General features: G+C 40.7%; 1 protein-coding gene across 1 annotated transcript; it reads right to left on the bottom strand.

The window, feature by feature from the left end:
* Window positions 1-1,758: 1,758 nt before the first annotated feature.
* IRAK1BP1 (interleukin 1 receptor associated kinase 1 binding protein 1) lies at window positions 1,759-7,776 on the bottom strand. Its single transcript, XM_035109560.3, has 4 exons — window positions 7,431-7,776; window positions 6,609-6,674; window positions 5,369-5,499; window positions 1,759-3,238 (listed from the first exon to the last, which is right to left on the bottom strand). Exons 1-4 carry the CDS (start codon window positions 7,701-7,703, stop codon window positions 2,956-2,958), a joined length of 753 nt encoding a protein of 250 aa, XP_034965451.1. The 5' UTR covers window positions 7,704-7,776; the 3' UTR covers window positions 1,759-2,955.
* Between the last annotated feature and the right edge of the window lie 10,043 nt (window positions 7,777-17,819).

Here is a 17,819-nt window from a genome sequence, read left to right as displayed (position 1 = left end):
GTGTAAGGGACCGACTGGATTGAGCTTTGTTGTAAATTTTTATGTATCTGAATCTTGCATTTCATGTTCTTGGACCTAAGCATTCATCTGATAAAAGGGCTGTTCAGTTTCTGCTGTAAATAATGTACATATGTTTATAATTCAAAAAAGGTGTACATTTCATATATAGTGGCCAAGTCTGAAAATTATTTCTAATATAACAAAATCTGGTATTGTGCTTTTTTTTTAATGTGCTAACTTTACATAATTTGTATATTAAGATAATTTTAATTACTCATGGAATAATGGTGAAGCAGAGATTTACTTTTGTTGCTCTCATTTTCCCATTTGGTTCACAACATTTTGGAATAAAAGGTACCCTCTGTTTCAGGAAGGTTACATTTATTGCAGGATATTTTTGCTAAAGTATCGTAGATGTGAGATGGCATTTTGAAGATGGAAATAGCATATTTTCTGTTAAAAGACCCAACCCCAAATCTGCCTTTTTAAAGGGTAAATAATTTAAGGAGCTATTTATATGAAAAATCATTTTTCTTTTGATACCAAAAAGGGAGCCGAATGCTGAATATTTGAATTTTAAATAAATGCAGATAATTGCTTCAGGATATGGTATAAATTTTTGTTCATGATATAATTAGTGCTGGAAATTACTACACCTTTAAAGATACAGCACCAAATTTCTACACTATCACATAAGACATTTAACATGGTATATTTATCTCAGATGCATGTTTTAAGGATAGGCTATTGACACACATGTTGAAGTTACATTTTTGGACCATTACACTGCAAAACTTGAAAGTTATTGAGAGAATACCTTAAATCTTGCCACTTAATGTTGAAACATATAATGTAGTGTAACTTAAGGAAATTGTCTGGAACATCTAATTTTGAAACTGACACATTTTAAGGCTTTGCTTACTTTGTACAGTATGGTGTAAATCCCAAAAATGTTCATGTAACCAACATACAGTTTTACAAGTTTAGGTTTTATCAAGGTTATTTTCTTTCTCTTCTGCTTTATCAAGTTATAAAGTGCAGTCTCACACCTGGATGAACAGTGCCCTTTCTTTTTGTACATTACTGATCGAAACTTTTATTGTTATGTGAAACACTTACGTTGGTTTTGATGAATAATACTTGGAATCCTTTTATACAAACTAGAATGTATGTGTATGAATTACTGTCACTGCAATGTAGTAACTACAAACCTATTTTTAAATAAATAGAAAACTCGTTTTTCTAAGCTTTGCTTTTGTTATTAAACTAATATAAATGTGTGACGTACATAAGTTGTGTCTAACAACTTGAACCAATGTGCAATCCTACGTTGACCCAAAAATAAGCCACATCAAGTTCAATGAGTCTTAGTCCCAGGTAAGTTTCTACAGGATTACAGCCTCAATGACTTAAATATAAAGGATATTGATTGGCAACGAGAGTAACTTAATTTCTTAACACAAATGCCCTAATGGAACTGGTAAATTTTACTACCATCATTACATGTGTGAGACAGCCTTACAAATTCTATTATCTGGAGATGTGTGATCAACTTTCTGAAGACACTTATTCTTAACATATACATAGGCAGGTATGATAATAAAATATAAAATGGACATTGTGTTGGGCTAGGAGAATGAAAAACATCTGCATCATTTCCTTGTTAGGAAAAGCTGCCCCGCCCCCTTAACTTTGCTTCCTTACATTAGCAAAGCCAGAATAAATTCCACAAAAATAGCAAACTGCAGATGAAGTGTGAATAGTTCATACAGGTTGGAAAGTTAGAATTTTATTAAACTGGAGATTAAGAAACACTAGGCAGAGTTGTAAGTATAGTTCTATCCTTTTTGTTTAAACTGCATTCCTTAATCTGTGAAACTATTCAAGTAGAAATCACTCATCACCAACACCCAAAAATTAGCAAGTTTTTCATCAACAATGCAGTTTTACAGTATTTCCATTTCTTATTCATAATTTCTTAACTCAGACTGGTTATATTCAAGAAATTTCTCATGTCAGGCGGTAAATAAATTTGAAGCCCAGGAGCTGGCATCCAAGGGATTTCTCCCCTGATTAAACTGCTCTCAGCAGAGATTTCTTGGAACTACATTGACAATGTGGCATTTCACCAAATGCAATTTGTCCAGTGTAAAACACTGGGGAAAAAAACCTGGTTTCTGTCATCAGCCATTAAGAAAAACCAAGTGGCCTTTATGCAATCTCTTCAAACTTGGGAGTAAGAGGGTATCTGGACAAAACTGTTGCCCCACATACACAGGTCTGAAAGACCTATGCGAAGAAAGCATGCCTCCATTCATTTGCAAATCTGAAAATAATCCACATGTACAAAGAGCTGCTGCTTCCTGTTGTAGGAGACAACTTCCAAGTTCATCTCTCTTAAGTTACCAAGCAAAAACTTCCTTGCTCCAGAAACACGCTAAAAAGGCAGACCAGTTCCTTAAAAACTACCAGTAGTATTCATTTTCAGAGTTTATTTTAGTTTCAAATATTCATGATTTCACTTAAAATGTGCAGTGCCTTGGAACATAACCGCTGTGTAAATTGGGAGTTGCCTGTATTTAAATTATTCTAAACAGTATATTAAAAATGTACTTCTATCTATGGCTTTCACAAGCATTCACTAGGTTGATTCCAAAGTTTGTTTTATTCATGGAAGGAGCTGCTGATCATGGAAAGTGTCTTCTATGAACATGAGGGCTTCTTCATGACAGGAAGTTTTCTTCCAAGAAACGAAACGTAAATTGGGATCCAAGCCGCAGCTTGCGTCCAAGTGCGGAGAATTACAACCCGTGCTACAATTTCATGGAACCGTTTAAAAAGTGAACAAACGTCAGAGTCACTTTAACATTTTGATTATGGAAAAGCAAGTTAAGCTTCCCAAGAATAATGCTCTTCCCTAAGGAAAACACAATGATTCAGGACTTCAGTAATAAATCAGTTTACATTTATGTGAGCTGCTTTTTTCCTCTTCCTTTCCCCCTTTATTTCAAAAACAGCATATACCCTTGAGGAAACATAGATAGTGGCACTTTGGAGTCTCTGCTGCAAACCCAGTGAGTCTGGGGTGTTGGCCAAGTGATTTTCCAGGTGGCCCTCCCACTCTTTCACTTCCTCTTCCCTTATTAGCAAAGGCTTCCCAAGGGGCTGGCCAAGCAACTGGCAAACTTCTTGAGCTTTTTGCTGGGCACTCCCAACAGCAGCAAGACAAACCTGACGACTGCAAAATAAACAAAAAAAGATTTAGCTAATTAAAGCAACGAAAAGGGAGTGTGTCAATTAAAACCATTAACCAATGTAGTACCTACTTTTGAGTACTGTATACTCTGCTTGTCAATGAGAAAGAACTTCACAAAGCAACTAACAGTACAATCCTATACAGGTCTACTCAAAAGTAACAGGTAGGTAGCCGTGTTGGTCTGAGTCGAAGCAAAATAAAAAAATTCCTTCAGTAGCACCTTAAAGACCAACTAAGTTTATATTTTGGTATGAGCTTTCGTGTGCATGCACACTTCTTCAGATACACTAGAAACAGAAGTGTCAGACCCTATATATATACAGAGGGTGGTGGGGGTGGGTGGGAATGGGTGATGGGCTGATGGGAGTGGTAAACCTGTAGATGGCTGTTAATGGCTGCTGATGGCTGCAATTAGTCCTGGGCTGAGGTGCTAAAGAAAGCTTGATCATGCATAATGAGATAAGAATCCGATGTCTCTATTCATCCCAGGTGCTTCCATGGTTTTAAGCTTGGTAATGATTTCCAATTCAGCAACTTCTCTTTCCAGTCTGTTCCTGAAATTTCTCTGTAATAAAACAGCTGCTTTGAGATCTTGTATAGAATGTCCTGGGAGATTGAAGTGTTCTCCTACTGGTTTTTCAGTCTTATGGTTCCTGATGTCAGATTTATGTCCATTTATCCTTTGGCGTAGGGTTTGGCCTTACTCAAAAGTAAGCTACTTTGAGTTCAATGAGATTAATTCCAGGTATCAGTGTAGGATTTCAGCCTCTATATTCAGTGATGTTATCACCTCCCCCATTTTACGACATTTAAAATTTATGCAACTTAAACAACTAAATTAACCCCTGTCCCCCACTCCACCAGTTTACATTGTTGTGAAAAACAACAACATACATGTTCCATGTCAGATTGGAAATCCAAGGTAAGTTTGTCAAAGGCTGAGAAAGGCAAATAAAGTTCCGATCTCACACAGAACAGAGTTAATTTGTCTTTTCTTTCCAGAGGAAAGAGCAAAAACCCAGCTCAATGTGTCCAGAGGGAGGTGTATGCTGGTGGTGGAATCTCTCATGTTCTGATATGTTAACACAATTAATAAACACGTAACAAACTAATGCAAAAGTATTTTTCTCCCACAGGCAACGTTTAACTTTTGTGTTAGTTTTGCATGAAAAGTTAGCTGCCCTACCCTTTGATACCATTGATCTAGATTCACTCTTTGAAAGTTTTACCAACTGCATGCTTTCACAGACCCTGCTGCTGCAGTTAAACAGTTTAATAGTTCTTTATGCTTCAGATCTGAATCAAGGCCTATATATACACTTCAGTGGTGGTGTTATATACATGCACTGTCATTTCAACCTTTCCATACCAGAAAGGCAAAACTCTGAAACTAAGTCAACATATTTGTGATTGCATTTATTTTCATTCATTTCTTTTTAGCCTGGCATCCTGCTCCTCATAGGCTGCAATCCTGTTCCCACGTTACTGGGAGTACAGGATTTCACGGTTATTCATGTATCAGCATTGGGGTGCTTGACTGAATGTTTTGTCATCTTAATGATACATTCCAATTTAGAACCTTCAGAAGAATATGGAGCCTTGTTTCGCTTTTTTGTCTACTTTAATATTATATCAACCTCTTTCACATGTCAGCAGTGCTACCGCCACTCTGCTGAAATCATGGGGGATTTGCTCCTGCCATGGCTTGGCTTAGTGCTTCTGGTCTGCTTCTCTCCAAGTCATGAGTAGCAATCAAGGTTTGTTCTTGGTTACTGTTCATGGTTTATTTGGGGAAAACAAAAGATGAGCTTGAATTCTTACATAATACAGCTTGCTTTCCAGCAACGGGACAAAAGTAAAACACCTGCAGTTTCCAACTGTGTGCACTAGCACATTCACTTTAAACCATCATTTATTTTAATGATGGTTTTAATATTATGTAGGAGTCATATCTATATGAACGTGTGTATTCCACCAGCTGTTTTCTTGGACTGGGCAACAGAATAGAAGCTTTGGCTACTTATTATGAGAACAGATTCCCAGAGGCATGGCACTGGTAAATCAAGCTAGCAAGACGTAACTTTCTGGTAAAAGGAGGAAGACATAACTTACCGAAGGGCATCTACTGCCTCCACTGTATGGTAAAAGTGAGGTGGGCTGATTATGATAGAGCTACCTAGCTTCTCAACAAGGAAGTTACAGACCTCTTGCATTTTGCCGAAATCACGGAATGTAATGCAGACCTATATGGGAATGTAAAAATTTGTAGGTCTTTTCAGTGCCTTAGCTAAAAATTGGCTAAAGATGAATAATACAAGATCAATTATAATATGCATTTTGTACAAAGCTAAATTAGATTATACTTTCATTTATATGCTACCTCGGTACAGAGGAAGTTTTGCTCCATGTGGCTTACATAGCTTTCAGCAATACATGAAAAATACTCATATCTGTATGCTTATTATCATATGGAATTATAGCAGACAATTTTTGTCATATTCAAGTTTTTAGAATAACAATTGTTTTGTAGAACCAACTACTGAGAAGCAATGAATTTACAGAGTTGGAAAGACACTCAGGAAATCAATATTAACCCCTGGTTTACAACCGCACATCGATATGCTCCTAATATTTTAAGACAATTCAATCCTTTTTTTTTTAAACTTGGCAGTAACTTCCAAATAACCATGCTACAGAACTGCCTTAGAAGTAAACAGTGAACAGTGCATGAGAAGTCCCGTTGTGTTAGGGCTGCCATACGTCTGGAATTGACGTCTTGGCGTTTTTGTAAAAAGCTCAACAATTTCAGTGGCTTCCTTTAAAAACAGCAAACTTTTGGGCCTTCCTAAAAAAAAAGCTCAACAACTCAACTTTTTTTACTACCGTACACTGTGTTCAATAAGACTTCCAGATAAGCATGTATGGGATTGAAGCCTAGATCCAAGGCTGCAATTCTAAACACAATTCGCATAAAGAAAGCTTTTCTTAGTTTCAATATGAATGTTTTGAGGATTGGATTGTAAATTTGGTAGATGTTTCAATTTCTGCTTCCATAAATAACCACCAGTACCGGTATCTCATTATCCAGTGTGCTGTGATGCTGACATACCGGTAGTTTTGTAAGGCTATTAAGATGGTATTGCAGGAAAATACTTCAGGAGTGGGATGGCAAAAAAGATAATATATAAACTACCACAAGCAGTAATGCTGTAATGCATGGGTGTGGAACCATTTTCACCCTTGAGCAAAAAAGCATATTAGGACATAGTTTCACATTTCTTGTTTAATGCTCAAGGTATAAAAAATATGGTATTTGAGAAACATTACCAATACTCATACTTAAGACACTTGCCTCTGCTTCCATCTTATACACGTTGTCTATTCTACTAAAGTTCTTTGTCACAGTCATGTCATTCTCCTAGGGAAAAAAACAGAACATCTTTAAGTACAAAACTAAGGAAGAGAATGCATTTTGGTGACATTATGGTTGCTTAATTAGTACTAAGCAACGCAGCAGAGCATCCTATTTCAAGGTAAAAATAAAAATTAAATCTGGCTTAGCATAGATGAGTAAATATTGTCTTCACCCACAATTACTGTATCAAATACTATTCTGGACTGTTAACCCAACCTAAGTAGAGCATGAAATAATTTATCATCCAGCCTGTTACTGTATAAATATATCTCGTTGCACAGAATACAGAGAGCAATTTTAAAAACCTGGTTGCCATCTTCAACCTGTGTGCAGCCTTGAGTTCACTGGCAGCAGGGCAGGATGGAAATGCAGCAAATACACAATCAGGAAATACACAATAAACTTGGGCTTGTAGCCAAGGGTTTACTCTCTAGCCTAATCATTCCACTGCACTGGTTTTGCTCGGTTTGAAGGGTATGGTGTGGAACCACTGCCCCTCCACGTGTTGCAGCTCGACTCCCATCAGGTCAGTGGTGTTGAGGATATCTCTAGGGGTACAAGCGGCCCACCCCTCCCACCCAACTATAAAAGAGAGTGAAAGCTTTTCGGGTGCAGAAGACGGTGATGATGGAGAAGCCCATATCCTCCACCCTCATCCATTTTTGAAGTGCGAGCTGAGGTGTAGCCGCAGAGAAAGCCGTTGAGGCTGCGCGCATGCGCGAGAGGTGGGTCGGATCTCCTTCGCGCCCTCCAACCCACCGAGATTCCTCCGCGCTGCCGGGCGCTCTGGGCGACATAATCCAGCCTCCGAGTGACGCTGCTCTGCGCCGCTCCGGCCTCCCCTTTCTTGCTCTTCAGGTAAACGGTGACTTTCGCCCGGTCCGGGCTGGCGCTGAGCTCCGAGGTGCCACTGACGTGAACTTCCCTCCCCGGCGGCCTCGGGACTTCATTCTCCCGGCTGTTGTCCCCCCCGGCGGGAGGAGGGACCAGCTCGGCAAACACCCGGGCTGGAGAAAGCGGCGGTAACGGCATCTCTCCCGCCGCGCCGAGGGAGTTGAAGAAAGGAGACCGTTAAGGCGCCATGGCAACGGAGCCCTCCGCGCCCAAAGCATCACGGGGGATGTAGTTCTTGACTCGGCCGGGTCACGTGGCCTATCCGGCGTCCCCTGTCGGGAGTGGCTCCTCGGCGCTTGGGAGCGCGGCGTCCCAGGATTCGTAGCGCCATCTTCCCGAACATGTGACGCCTGCCGAGGTGCGCTGCTTTGTTCTGCCGAGGGAACCCGCTGCCCTGTTCAGTTTGAGTGCTCGGAGCTTGTGGGAGTTCCCTTAAGCAGCTTAGTCGAGTTTTTTATTCTCTCTCTCTCTACGTGGAGTGTCCTTAGAGAATAAGTTGGTAGTTTTCCTTCCAAGCAGCGTTAGCTCGATTCCAAGGAAAGGGTTCGTTAGCAACACGGGAGAAAACTCGCCTGCACATGAGCCAGCTAGCATAGGCTGCACATGCACCCTTTCACATATTGAATTTCTTTGGCGACGTTTTAGAAATGAAAATATTATGCAAAAGCAAGGCATGTTTGCCTACTTAAGTGCTGGAGAAGCCCGTCTAGCTGTATGAGGCTTAGTCGAAACGGAATAATTTTCTTCTTCCAGTAGCGCCTCAGAGGCCAACTAAGTTTGTCAATGGTATGAGCTTTCGTGCGCATACACACTTCTTCAGATACCTGAGCTTTCATGTGCATGCACACTTCAGATACATGCATGAGGCTTGTTATGCATAAGATTAAACCAGCTCTCTATTTTCACATGGAGTGAACTGAAATAAAAACTCATAGTCACTTCATTTTGGTGCAGCTCCGAGGACCTTCTGGTGATTCCCTCACTGCAAGAAGTGAGGTCACGGGGAACCAGGCAGAGGGCCTTCTCGGCAGTGGCAGAGCTTCATGCTCCAGCACGAGGGTGGTGGTGGAGAGCAGGTGGGGGCGGGGCTGGTGCGTGTCCTGGGGGCAGGGTACGCCCCCTGTGGGGGCGTGGTGTCCAGCGCGGGGGTGGTGGTGGCAGCCGTGATGACACCCTGCCAGGATTGTGCTGCTGGGGGTGGTGCGCTCTCCCCGCACTCCTCATTCTCCGCCAGTGCTTCTCGGTAGTGGCGCTCGCCCTGTGGAATGCTCTCCCATCAGATGTCAAAGAAATAAACAACTGTCTGACTTTTAGAAGACATCTGAAGGCAGCCCTGTTTAGGGAAGCTTTTAATGTTTGATGTTTTACCATGTTTTTAATATTCTGCTGGGAGCCGCCCAGAGTGGCTGAGGAAATCCAGCCAGATGGATAGGGTATAAATAATATATTATCACCACCATGACTTGGTGTACATGTCTTTGATTCCATAACCCCTATCTTAAAGAACTGAATTAGGCTCTAGTCCTAACCCCACTTACCCGAGAGTAAATCCCACTGACTTCAAGAGGACTTCTACAAAGATGTGTTTAGGTCTATTTTGTTAGAATACTTTTTTGGCACAATTTTTAAAAGCGTATTTTCAAATTGGTGTTACAAGCAGATCCTAAACGTAAGCATGGACTTCAGCAGGAGGAAGAATGGACATAAAATTATTATTATTAATAATAATGAGCACAAGTGCAATCTAATAAAGCCCTCCTTGCTAGTTAAACCCACAGAAACCTGGTTTGAGCAGTTTCCCCTCAAATCAGTTTGTGGTGCAACAGAGGGCCTCACGTCAGTCTTGCATTATGCATCAGTTGAATGTAGAAACTGTAAGATGATTCCGTTGGGCATGTGCATTGGGAAGCTTTTACTGATGGAAAGTAATCTCTCCCATTTCTTCAACACCTCCATTCAGTTGGGCTGTCCAGTGCTTTAGAAATACATATATACATCTCAATTGATGACCAGATTTTGCTGTTGAGGACAAATTTGAAACACCTGACTGGTGCTTCCAGTAGCAGATTCAGCAGTCACCTACATGCCACAGACAGACAAGGAGAATGCTTATCCAATGTGCAGTGCTCATTTGATTGCATTGTCATTTAGAGTGATCACTGAAGTGTGTTTAAGAAGAAGAGATTGTAGTTCATTTCATAAAAATCAATACAAATCTGACCTGCGTTTTGCTTTTGGGATAAGAAAATGCCTGAGAATGCTTGCGACCAGCATATCAAAGAAAAAATGAGCTAGTTTGTGATTGTTCGGAAATAAGAAGAAGATTGCAATTGCAGAGATGCCAGTGTGGTGTAGTGGTTAAGAGCGGTAGTCTCATAATCTGGTGAACCGGGTTCGTGTCTCTGCTCTTCCACATGCAGCTGCTGGGTGACATTGGGCTATATGATATATCTTTTAAAAATATATCATTTAAAAAGTGGTTGTACTCAAAGGTTTCAGTAATTTAATTTTTTAAAAATTAAAATAAATTATTTTATTGTGCATTGTTCATTAAATCTCAAATAAATCATTTTATTGTGCATTTTATTGTGCATTGTGTTCACAATGTTATTGGGGTGGTTACACACAATCCGGCTTTCAGTACTGTTTGCACATGCAAAAGTTTTGAAATAAACATACTACTTCATTGTAATCAGTGCGTGTTCTGTAGCTTCCTGTGAAAACTCACCCCCCCAAAAAAACAAGCCATTCCAGGGTGTTTGTTTTGTTTTGTTCCACTTTTTGTGCTATAGTTCATTGGAGGAGCATATCAGAACTAATGGAATTAAGTGCTGACAGTCCTGAATAAATCCACCACGCATGCACTATTATTGTATCAATAACAACTTGTAGAATACATACCCTACATACCAACTGCATATGCTCAAGCAACAGTTAATATTGCATATGCAAGTTTACTTATTTAGCCATGCCAGATAACTATGCTAGCAATTTCTTAACAAAAGCATTAAGTCAATTACAGTATTGAAGTGTGAAATGAATTTTATTATTTTAAATGGTATTCCCCCCCAAGAGCACTGATTTTATATAACTGTGATTTTATTGTGTCTATGTGCTTTGAATTTACTTTTGAGTTGGACTGTCCACAAGGGACAAAGTATACGTCTGGCACTTGCACTCTTCCCAGAAGAATAGAGAGGACAGAAGTTGGGCACTTTAAATTTGGAAGACGAGGATCTTCCAGTATCGTATATACCTTAAACTCACCTTGTTTGAGAAGGTGGCTAGAGTCACTGCATGCAACAGAAAAGCTCTTGTATCTTTAATAGCTATGGAGAAGAAACAGGCTATTGTGTCATACTGCCATACATTTTGAGAAAAGATGCAGCTGCTGTAATTCTCTCTCAAATTGTAGAATTGGAAGGGACCCCAAGGGTCATCTACTCCAATTGCATGCAATGCAGGAATCCAGCCCACATCCTTCCCTGGGTGGGCTCAAACCACCAATCTTCTGGCTAACAACCAGACACTGACCATTTGCGCCACAGTACAGAAGACCTGTCCTGTCACTTATCTGGTCACCCTAAAAACAACTGACTAGGATGGGGAAATAAAGTTCACTATATGCAATGGCAAGAAATCACATAAGGTGGCAGTAAGAGACTACGAAATAGTCAGTCTTTCAGAGTGACACATTTCAGTGATTCATTATTCACTGAAAGCAACTAAGGGCAGAGCCATACCAAACCAAACACTGAAAGCATATACAACACACATTTAAAGGACATGGCTTTCCCCCTCAGAGCTACAATTCCCAGCCCCCTCAACAAACTACAGTTCCCAGGATCCTTTTAAATGTTTTAAGATTTTCTTATTCTTAATTTTTCTGCATTAAGTGTGCATTCGGTAGTTTACTTCCTTTGCAATGTTTCATTTTGAAATCTTTAAGATAATATTTTAGTTTCCTGTTAATTATGTCGCTTTGAGGGTATACTTTATATCTGATTTTCTTCAGTAATGTTTTATTCTGGATTGCTGTATTCAGTGTTTTAATGTGTTGTAAACGGCTTTATGATTTTTTCCCTCTAAAATATTAAGTGGTCTAGAAATGAAATGAACAATAGCAATAATAATACACCTGAACCCAGGCTCGTCTCCCCCCAGACAAACTGCAAGCCCCCATTCAGATGTGATGCTGAGCCAAACCACGGCTTAGCCCTGGGTTAAGGCAGCAGCAAGATTGTGGGGAAAGTGCTGTGGCCATGATTGGCAGTTTGAGAAGCTGCTTGTTTGCACTAAGGCATGGTCTGGTTTAGTATGCTGCCCAGACTAGGACATTATTTACCTGCAATTCAGGAAGATAGAAATGATGCGACCTGTTTGCTCAAATAGCGGAATATGACATACATTTACATACCTGATAACAGCACAGCAAGGAGGCAAATCAGTTATTTATATATGCAGACTTTTTATTCTAGCCTCTCATGCAAAGTCACTGGAAACCACTTCAAGCTGATCTGATAGGGACAGAGCAGAACAAGCAATTGAGCAGGAGAGGTCTACATTTCTCCATAGAAAATCACAATTTAATTGATTTCCAAGAGCTTAGCTCATGTCGCTTTTTAACAAGACTGAACCTGCTACCTACCACGACAAGGAAAACTGTATGAAATACGTCAAAGAGAGATTGCAGTAAGAGGCCTCATAGTGATTTCTTTAAATCTCAGGGCATATATGTCACTTTTCCAGGATATGGATTCTTCCCAACAGGTGAAAATTGCAGCACAATATCCTTGAGTTCTGTGCAAACTACTTTTACACGGGGATATTGATCATGGCCATGTGAGAAAGGCTTATGCCTGTACAGTATAACAAGTCGCAATATGAGAAAACTAAACTCGGGAGAGTGATATTTGAAAAGGTATGTGACCATGACAGGGTATAAAATGGTCAGAGCTGCATTGCAGGCCAAAAATCCTAACAATTCATTTCTGGAAAATGCTAGAGCTCCTAAATCAACACATTCTGGGTTAACGCTTGAATGTGAAGAAATGTACATGTTTCAAGGCATTCTTTTTACACATTGGAGGGCACTGCAAACTGAATCTAGGTTCTGAGCCCTGTATGAGAATCAAGTCCATTGAGAGGGCCAATGCATGCATAAAAGTCAAAGGGTGTATTTTTGGCATGCAGAGACTCGATACAAATGTTTTTTAAAAAAATGTTCGTGAGAGATAAACCCATCTCCTCTACATTCTCTATTGTGCAAAGATATGGAGTCTTTTGCTACGTACAGAGCTACCAAGAAGGTCAGAGGCTATCCATTCATATCCATAATAGCAACTGAAATGAAATGGTTCCATGCCCTGGTCTATTTCATGCGTATCTCTGGACGCTGGAGCTTTACTCTCCTCCCCTGAGCCCTAAGGTGTCACCTCTGCTGCCAGATTGGAGGCCAGTCCACAGACTCTCCCTGAGGAGAGATCCCAAGCCCCTCATTACCTCAAAGGAGTCAGTAGCTGCAGAAGAAGGCACCAGAAATTGTTAGGAGGCAGTGAATGACTGGCTATGCCTGCTATGAAACTCAGCCAGTTGCTCCAGGATCTGAGCCAATGGGATGCTTCACTTCAGCTTCAGGAGCACTGTCCATGGTGCTAGAGTCACACCTTGATCTCTGTCCATGGTTCTGACTTTTGTCTTGCCCTGCTGCTCTCCTGCCTGTCTAAGGAACCAGAAAGTACTGACTGCTCCCCTTGCTCGGACCATTGCCTCCCTTTGGTGAAGGGACATTGCCGGTGTGAAACTCCAAAGTAACTCCTGGATAAAAACAATTGATTATTATATAAAAACCTGTGTATATGTCTATATCAATAACGGACATCCACATCTGCTTCTTTTACAGTAAGAAAAGGAACCAGGTTTTAAGCTGCCTTTGCTACGTTTAGACTGCCAGGGTGAGGAGAAATATAAGGCAAAGCATCAGACCAAAAACAGAGAACGGTCAGGGGCAGTCTTCCAACTGAGTTATCATTATTGGCAAAGGAAATTGTGGGACACCAGACCCTCACAAATTTATTAGTAAATATTTAGAACACGATCCAAACAGGCTTCCGGTTGACCACGCCATCTTGCTCAGACGGGGGTCCGCACAGCGGAGCGGACCTCGGCGCTTCAGAGGTGGAGGGAATCGTTCCAGCGAAGCGAAACCTCCTTAAAAGCCCCAAATCGAGCTTTTTGGGGACAGATTTTGCCTGGCGGCGCCAAAAGCGGGCTCTCTCCTCCCCGGATCGGCTTTGTTTAAGCCCCCGAGAGCGAGGAGGTGAACCGCGGCGGACAGGCTGACATTGCTGCTCTGAGAGTGCGAAGCTGCGAGTCTGGGAAGTGGAGGTGGCCAATTCTTCAAAGAACATTCAGCAAATGAATAGACTGTGAGTAATTTGGATTCTTTGGAATGTAAATTAAGGCAACAATTTGGACCTGGGAGAGAGGGGAAAAGAGGAAGCCACCCCCCCCCCCTACGGTAACATAAGAGACAGTAAACAGAAACCCGAAGCCGTAAACAGAAGATTTCAACTTAAAGGGATTCCTCAAAGGCATCAAAGAGAATCTCCCCTAAATGCAGGGTAAAAGGGGAGAGAGACTGTGGTTGTGATTGCCCTGCAGAAAGAAGTTAAGACTAAGAAAGACCTTTCTGTTCCTCGGGAGCCGGCAGCCCAGACAATCCAGTGAGTTGATCAGGATTTATAGTTAAATTCTATTTCTATCTTTATCTCTGGACTTTTTGGAAATTCTTTTTTGGTTTATATACTTTTGAAATGCGAGTTCGAACTTTATTTTTAAGAATGCAGCCAGCTTGTTAAAATGGAGTCGAGAAAATAGACTGCGATTATATTCCACCCCATGTGACAAGTTTTGACCTTGACAGGACTGAACTATGTCAACAAAAAGGTACCCGCCTGAGTTTCAGCGGACTGTTTTGACCTTAATGTGGGAAGCAAGAATAGAACTATGTCAAGAGGAGACACAACGGCAAGTGTTACAGAAACAATTCCAGATGATGATGGCAGAATATGATTTCTTAGAAGATGAAGCTTTTGAAACTGAAGAAGACGAATGTGAGAATGACAATGATGAGGACTGTGATGACTTAACACAAAATGAAGCCCATCACGAAAAAAATGATGATTTTACTCTACAAAAAGTTGGATGGAGTGCCTCCCCTTCGAGGGGGGCACGATTGGACTTACTGGAACTCCAGAATGACCACAGGGAAGAAGGAAAAATTAAGCAGAGAAGAGAAGAAGCTCAGGGGTCTGATATGGAGGCCTGGATGGCAAAAGACTGTAAACAGGGGGTGGGGTGAAGGGAAAGTGAAGTTGTGATTGTAAGGATGGGTTAATAGGACTATAACTGGACTGCTGACTATGGAACTTGCTGGATTGGTGGGGTGGAGCCAGTACTCGGGGGGGTGTAAGGTTAGTTTGGGAATAATTATAGGTTTAAAAAGTGAATTGATTCTGGAAAAAGGTGAAAATATGGAGGCCTATAGAGGGGTAAAAATTAGGCACGGGAAGAAAAAATGGGAGTTTGATTTCTCAGTGAGTGGACAATAGGCGAAAATGATAATAGTTAGTTTAAAAGTGGTATAAGATATAAAGGTGTATGTTATAAAATATGAACTATGAAACTGTTGAAGATGATAAATAAGGGAGGAAAACCGGGGAAGGGGGGAGGGTGGGGAAGCCCACAAAATATGGTTTAACAATTATGAATTTAACAATTATGATGAATTTTTTTTTTGTCTTTTTTCCTTTTTGTCTTTTTTTTTCTTCTCTTTTTTCTCTTTTTCTCTTTTTGTATTTTCTTTTTTTTTGGTATGACAATAGATGGTTGGATGGATGAACTCCTGCGTACTGCCCTGGTTCACTGGAGCTCCCTGGTGGCAGGGGGGGGCTTCGGGGGCAGGGGAGGGGGAGGAGGACAGAAACCCAATCATAAAATGGACCACTTCTGACTGTTCACCTGCGTGGGATACTTCTGTGGCAGGGGAGGACCCATGGAGGGGGGTGGGAAGAAGGTGGAAAAGGTGTATATGTATGTACCATCTTTTGTAATTTGTAAAATCAATAAAAATTATGTTTTAGAACACGATCCAAACAAAGTTAAACACTTAACTTGAACTTTATTTTGTCTGTGCTCATTTAACTTTGATTTTCTTAGCTTTTCCTTCTTTTCTCCTGAGTTCAGGTATGGAGAGCCTTTGGCTTTCCAGATGTTGCTGAACTACAACTCCTACCATCCGTAGCCATTGGTCATGCTTGCTAGAGCTGATGGGAGTTGCAGTTCAACAACATCTAGAGCGCCAAAAGTCCCCCACCCCCCCACCCCCGCTGTAAAGTGCTGACAAGCCGTTTTACACTTATGTTTTTAGGCAAATAAAGTTCTTTCAGAGTAAAACTGCTTAAAGCCTAAAAACTAAAATTCTCTCTAAGAAATGTAATGCGACACTGAATAACATTAAATCCTTTTCTTCCCTGCCTTTGCCTTTATAAGCCTTTTAAAATAATGTAATTGGTCTCGGCTATCTGATACTTGCCTTATGCAAACGTCAGTTGAAATAATTGAGCTGAAGTTTCCATCTGGTCCTCTTTATAAAAGATTTGTGCACTTGAATTTTTGTTGAGTGGCAAAATAGACTTGGAAGAGTGGTAAAGCCTCAAGGAGACAAAAAGTTCATCAAATAGTAAAATTGTTCTCATGCTGCACTATTTCAGACTACATGTAAAGGAATGCAGATGCCTTCTGAACAAAGAAACTATCACCCTACACACAGAAAATGAGCCATGCTGGGGAGAAAATCAAATGACATGCTTTTGCCCGGACACCTCTAGTTTTCTAGGGAAACATGTGGGTTTTTGTTTTTTGTTTCTATATGCTGTGTTTTACCTGCAGCCCTGTGACAGGCCACAGGACTAACTGGTAAGCTGCCTAGATTAGGGGTAGGGAATTCCATGAGGCCCTCCAGATCTCTCTATCCAGTCCTTGGGCCACATCCCTCATTAGCTCTCATGAGCTTTTGCCAGACTGGAATGTGTCATTGAGTTCTGATAACACCTTTTGCTTCCCGCCATGGAAAGAGGTGTGTGTGCAACAGGGATGGAGTGAAATTCAATTCAGTTCGTATATAAAGGCAGATCTTTAAAATTTGCTTTTCCCAAAACGATATGAGAAGGGAAACCCAGCTAGCCTTGGAAATTCACACTTATCCGAATTATGCAAAACAGTTCTCCAACCCATGTTTGCAAAAATGCATATACTGTATTAGGGGAAAGTGTACATACAGATTAATTGGGGGGACGGACACACATACAAAAATGCATTTCATTTTTTTTTTGCAAGAATGTGAACACTGCATACAAAAATGACATGGGAAATTCACACAAAAATGCTGGTGCGTGTTCGTGAGGATTTTAAAATAATCACAAACTGATGCAGAGATGCAGGGAACTGAATTTAAGATAGGAAAAATGAGAAGCAGCAACAAAATGTACATATGTGGCCTCAGATATGCTGCCATTTACCTCATGTTGCATGACATTTTAATGTGATTTGCAAGAACAGTCCCAAAGTCCCCAGCAAGATCTTTACTCTGCAGATTCCATCTCAAGGTGAATTAAAGACCAAGCTTTCTCTTCTCCACTCATATATTAAGGTCCATCAGAGCCAAGCAGTGAGGAACACCCACCTCCAGGCAGTTGTAGGTAGAAAGTTGTTATCAAATTATGATGTGAGCATTGGTAAATCCAAGGACTTACTATCATGTGCACCAAGGATTAATCTAATAAAAGGGGTGTTTTCAGGAGTATACTTGCACCACTTATCTAGCACAAGATGGTCCTACGTAGTTGTTTCAAGATTCCTAAATTGCAGTTATATTGTTTTTGTGTCTGTTTTAAACCATTTAATTTTTTGGTTTTCAGATTTGCAGGGGGGAAAATTGTGAAGACAATCTTGTTTGGGGACACATCGGAAAATAAAAGGAAAAGAAGTGATCATTCAGTAAGCGCAATAATATGACAGATGCAAATAGATACGATTTAAAACAGATAATGCTAATAAACTTGGATGCATGCTTAGATTTCAGTGAATGGCACTGTGGTCCTTGGAAGTGAAGATCGGCCGATTATGCAAGACTAGTAGGTACAGGAAAGAGGACAGATGGCAGGAGCTTTAAGTGCAAGTTTTCTTTATGTA

This window comes from Zootoca vivipara, chromosome 3 (assembly GCF_965207765.1).
Source record: "Zootoca vivipara chromosome 3, rZooViv2.hap1.1, whole genome shotgun sequence".
NCBI lineage: Eukaryota > Metazoa > Chordata > Lepidosauria > Squamata > Lacertidae > Zootoca > Zootoca vivipara.
This window is presented reverse-complemented; position numbering and strand designations above follow the sequence as displayed.

Coding starts and splice junctions, on each gene's coding strand:
- IRAK1BP1 (XM_035109560.3), bottom strand. CDS start 7,703: ATGCCGTTACCGCCGCTTTCTCCAGCCCGGGTGTTTGCCGAGCTGGTC. Junction 5,500..6,608: donor TGTATAAGATGGAAGCAGAG/GCAAGTGTCTTA, acceptor ATTCCCATATAG/GTCTGCATTACATTCCGTGA. Junction 3,239..5,368: donor GAGGCAGTAGATGCCCTTCG/GTAAGTTATGTC, acceptor TTTATTTTGCAG/TCGTCAGGTTTGTCTTGCTG.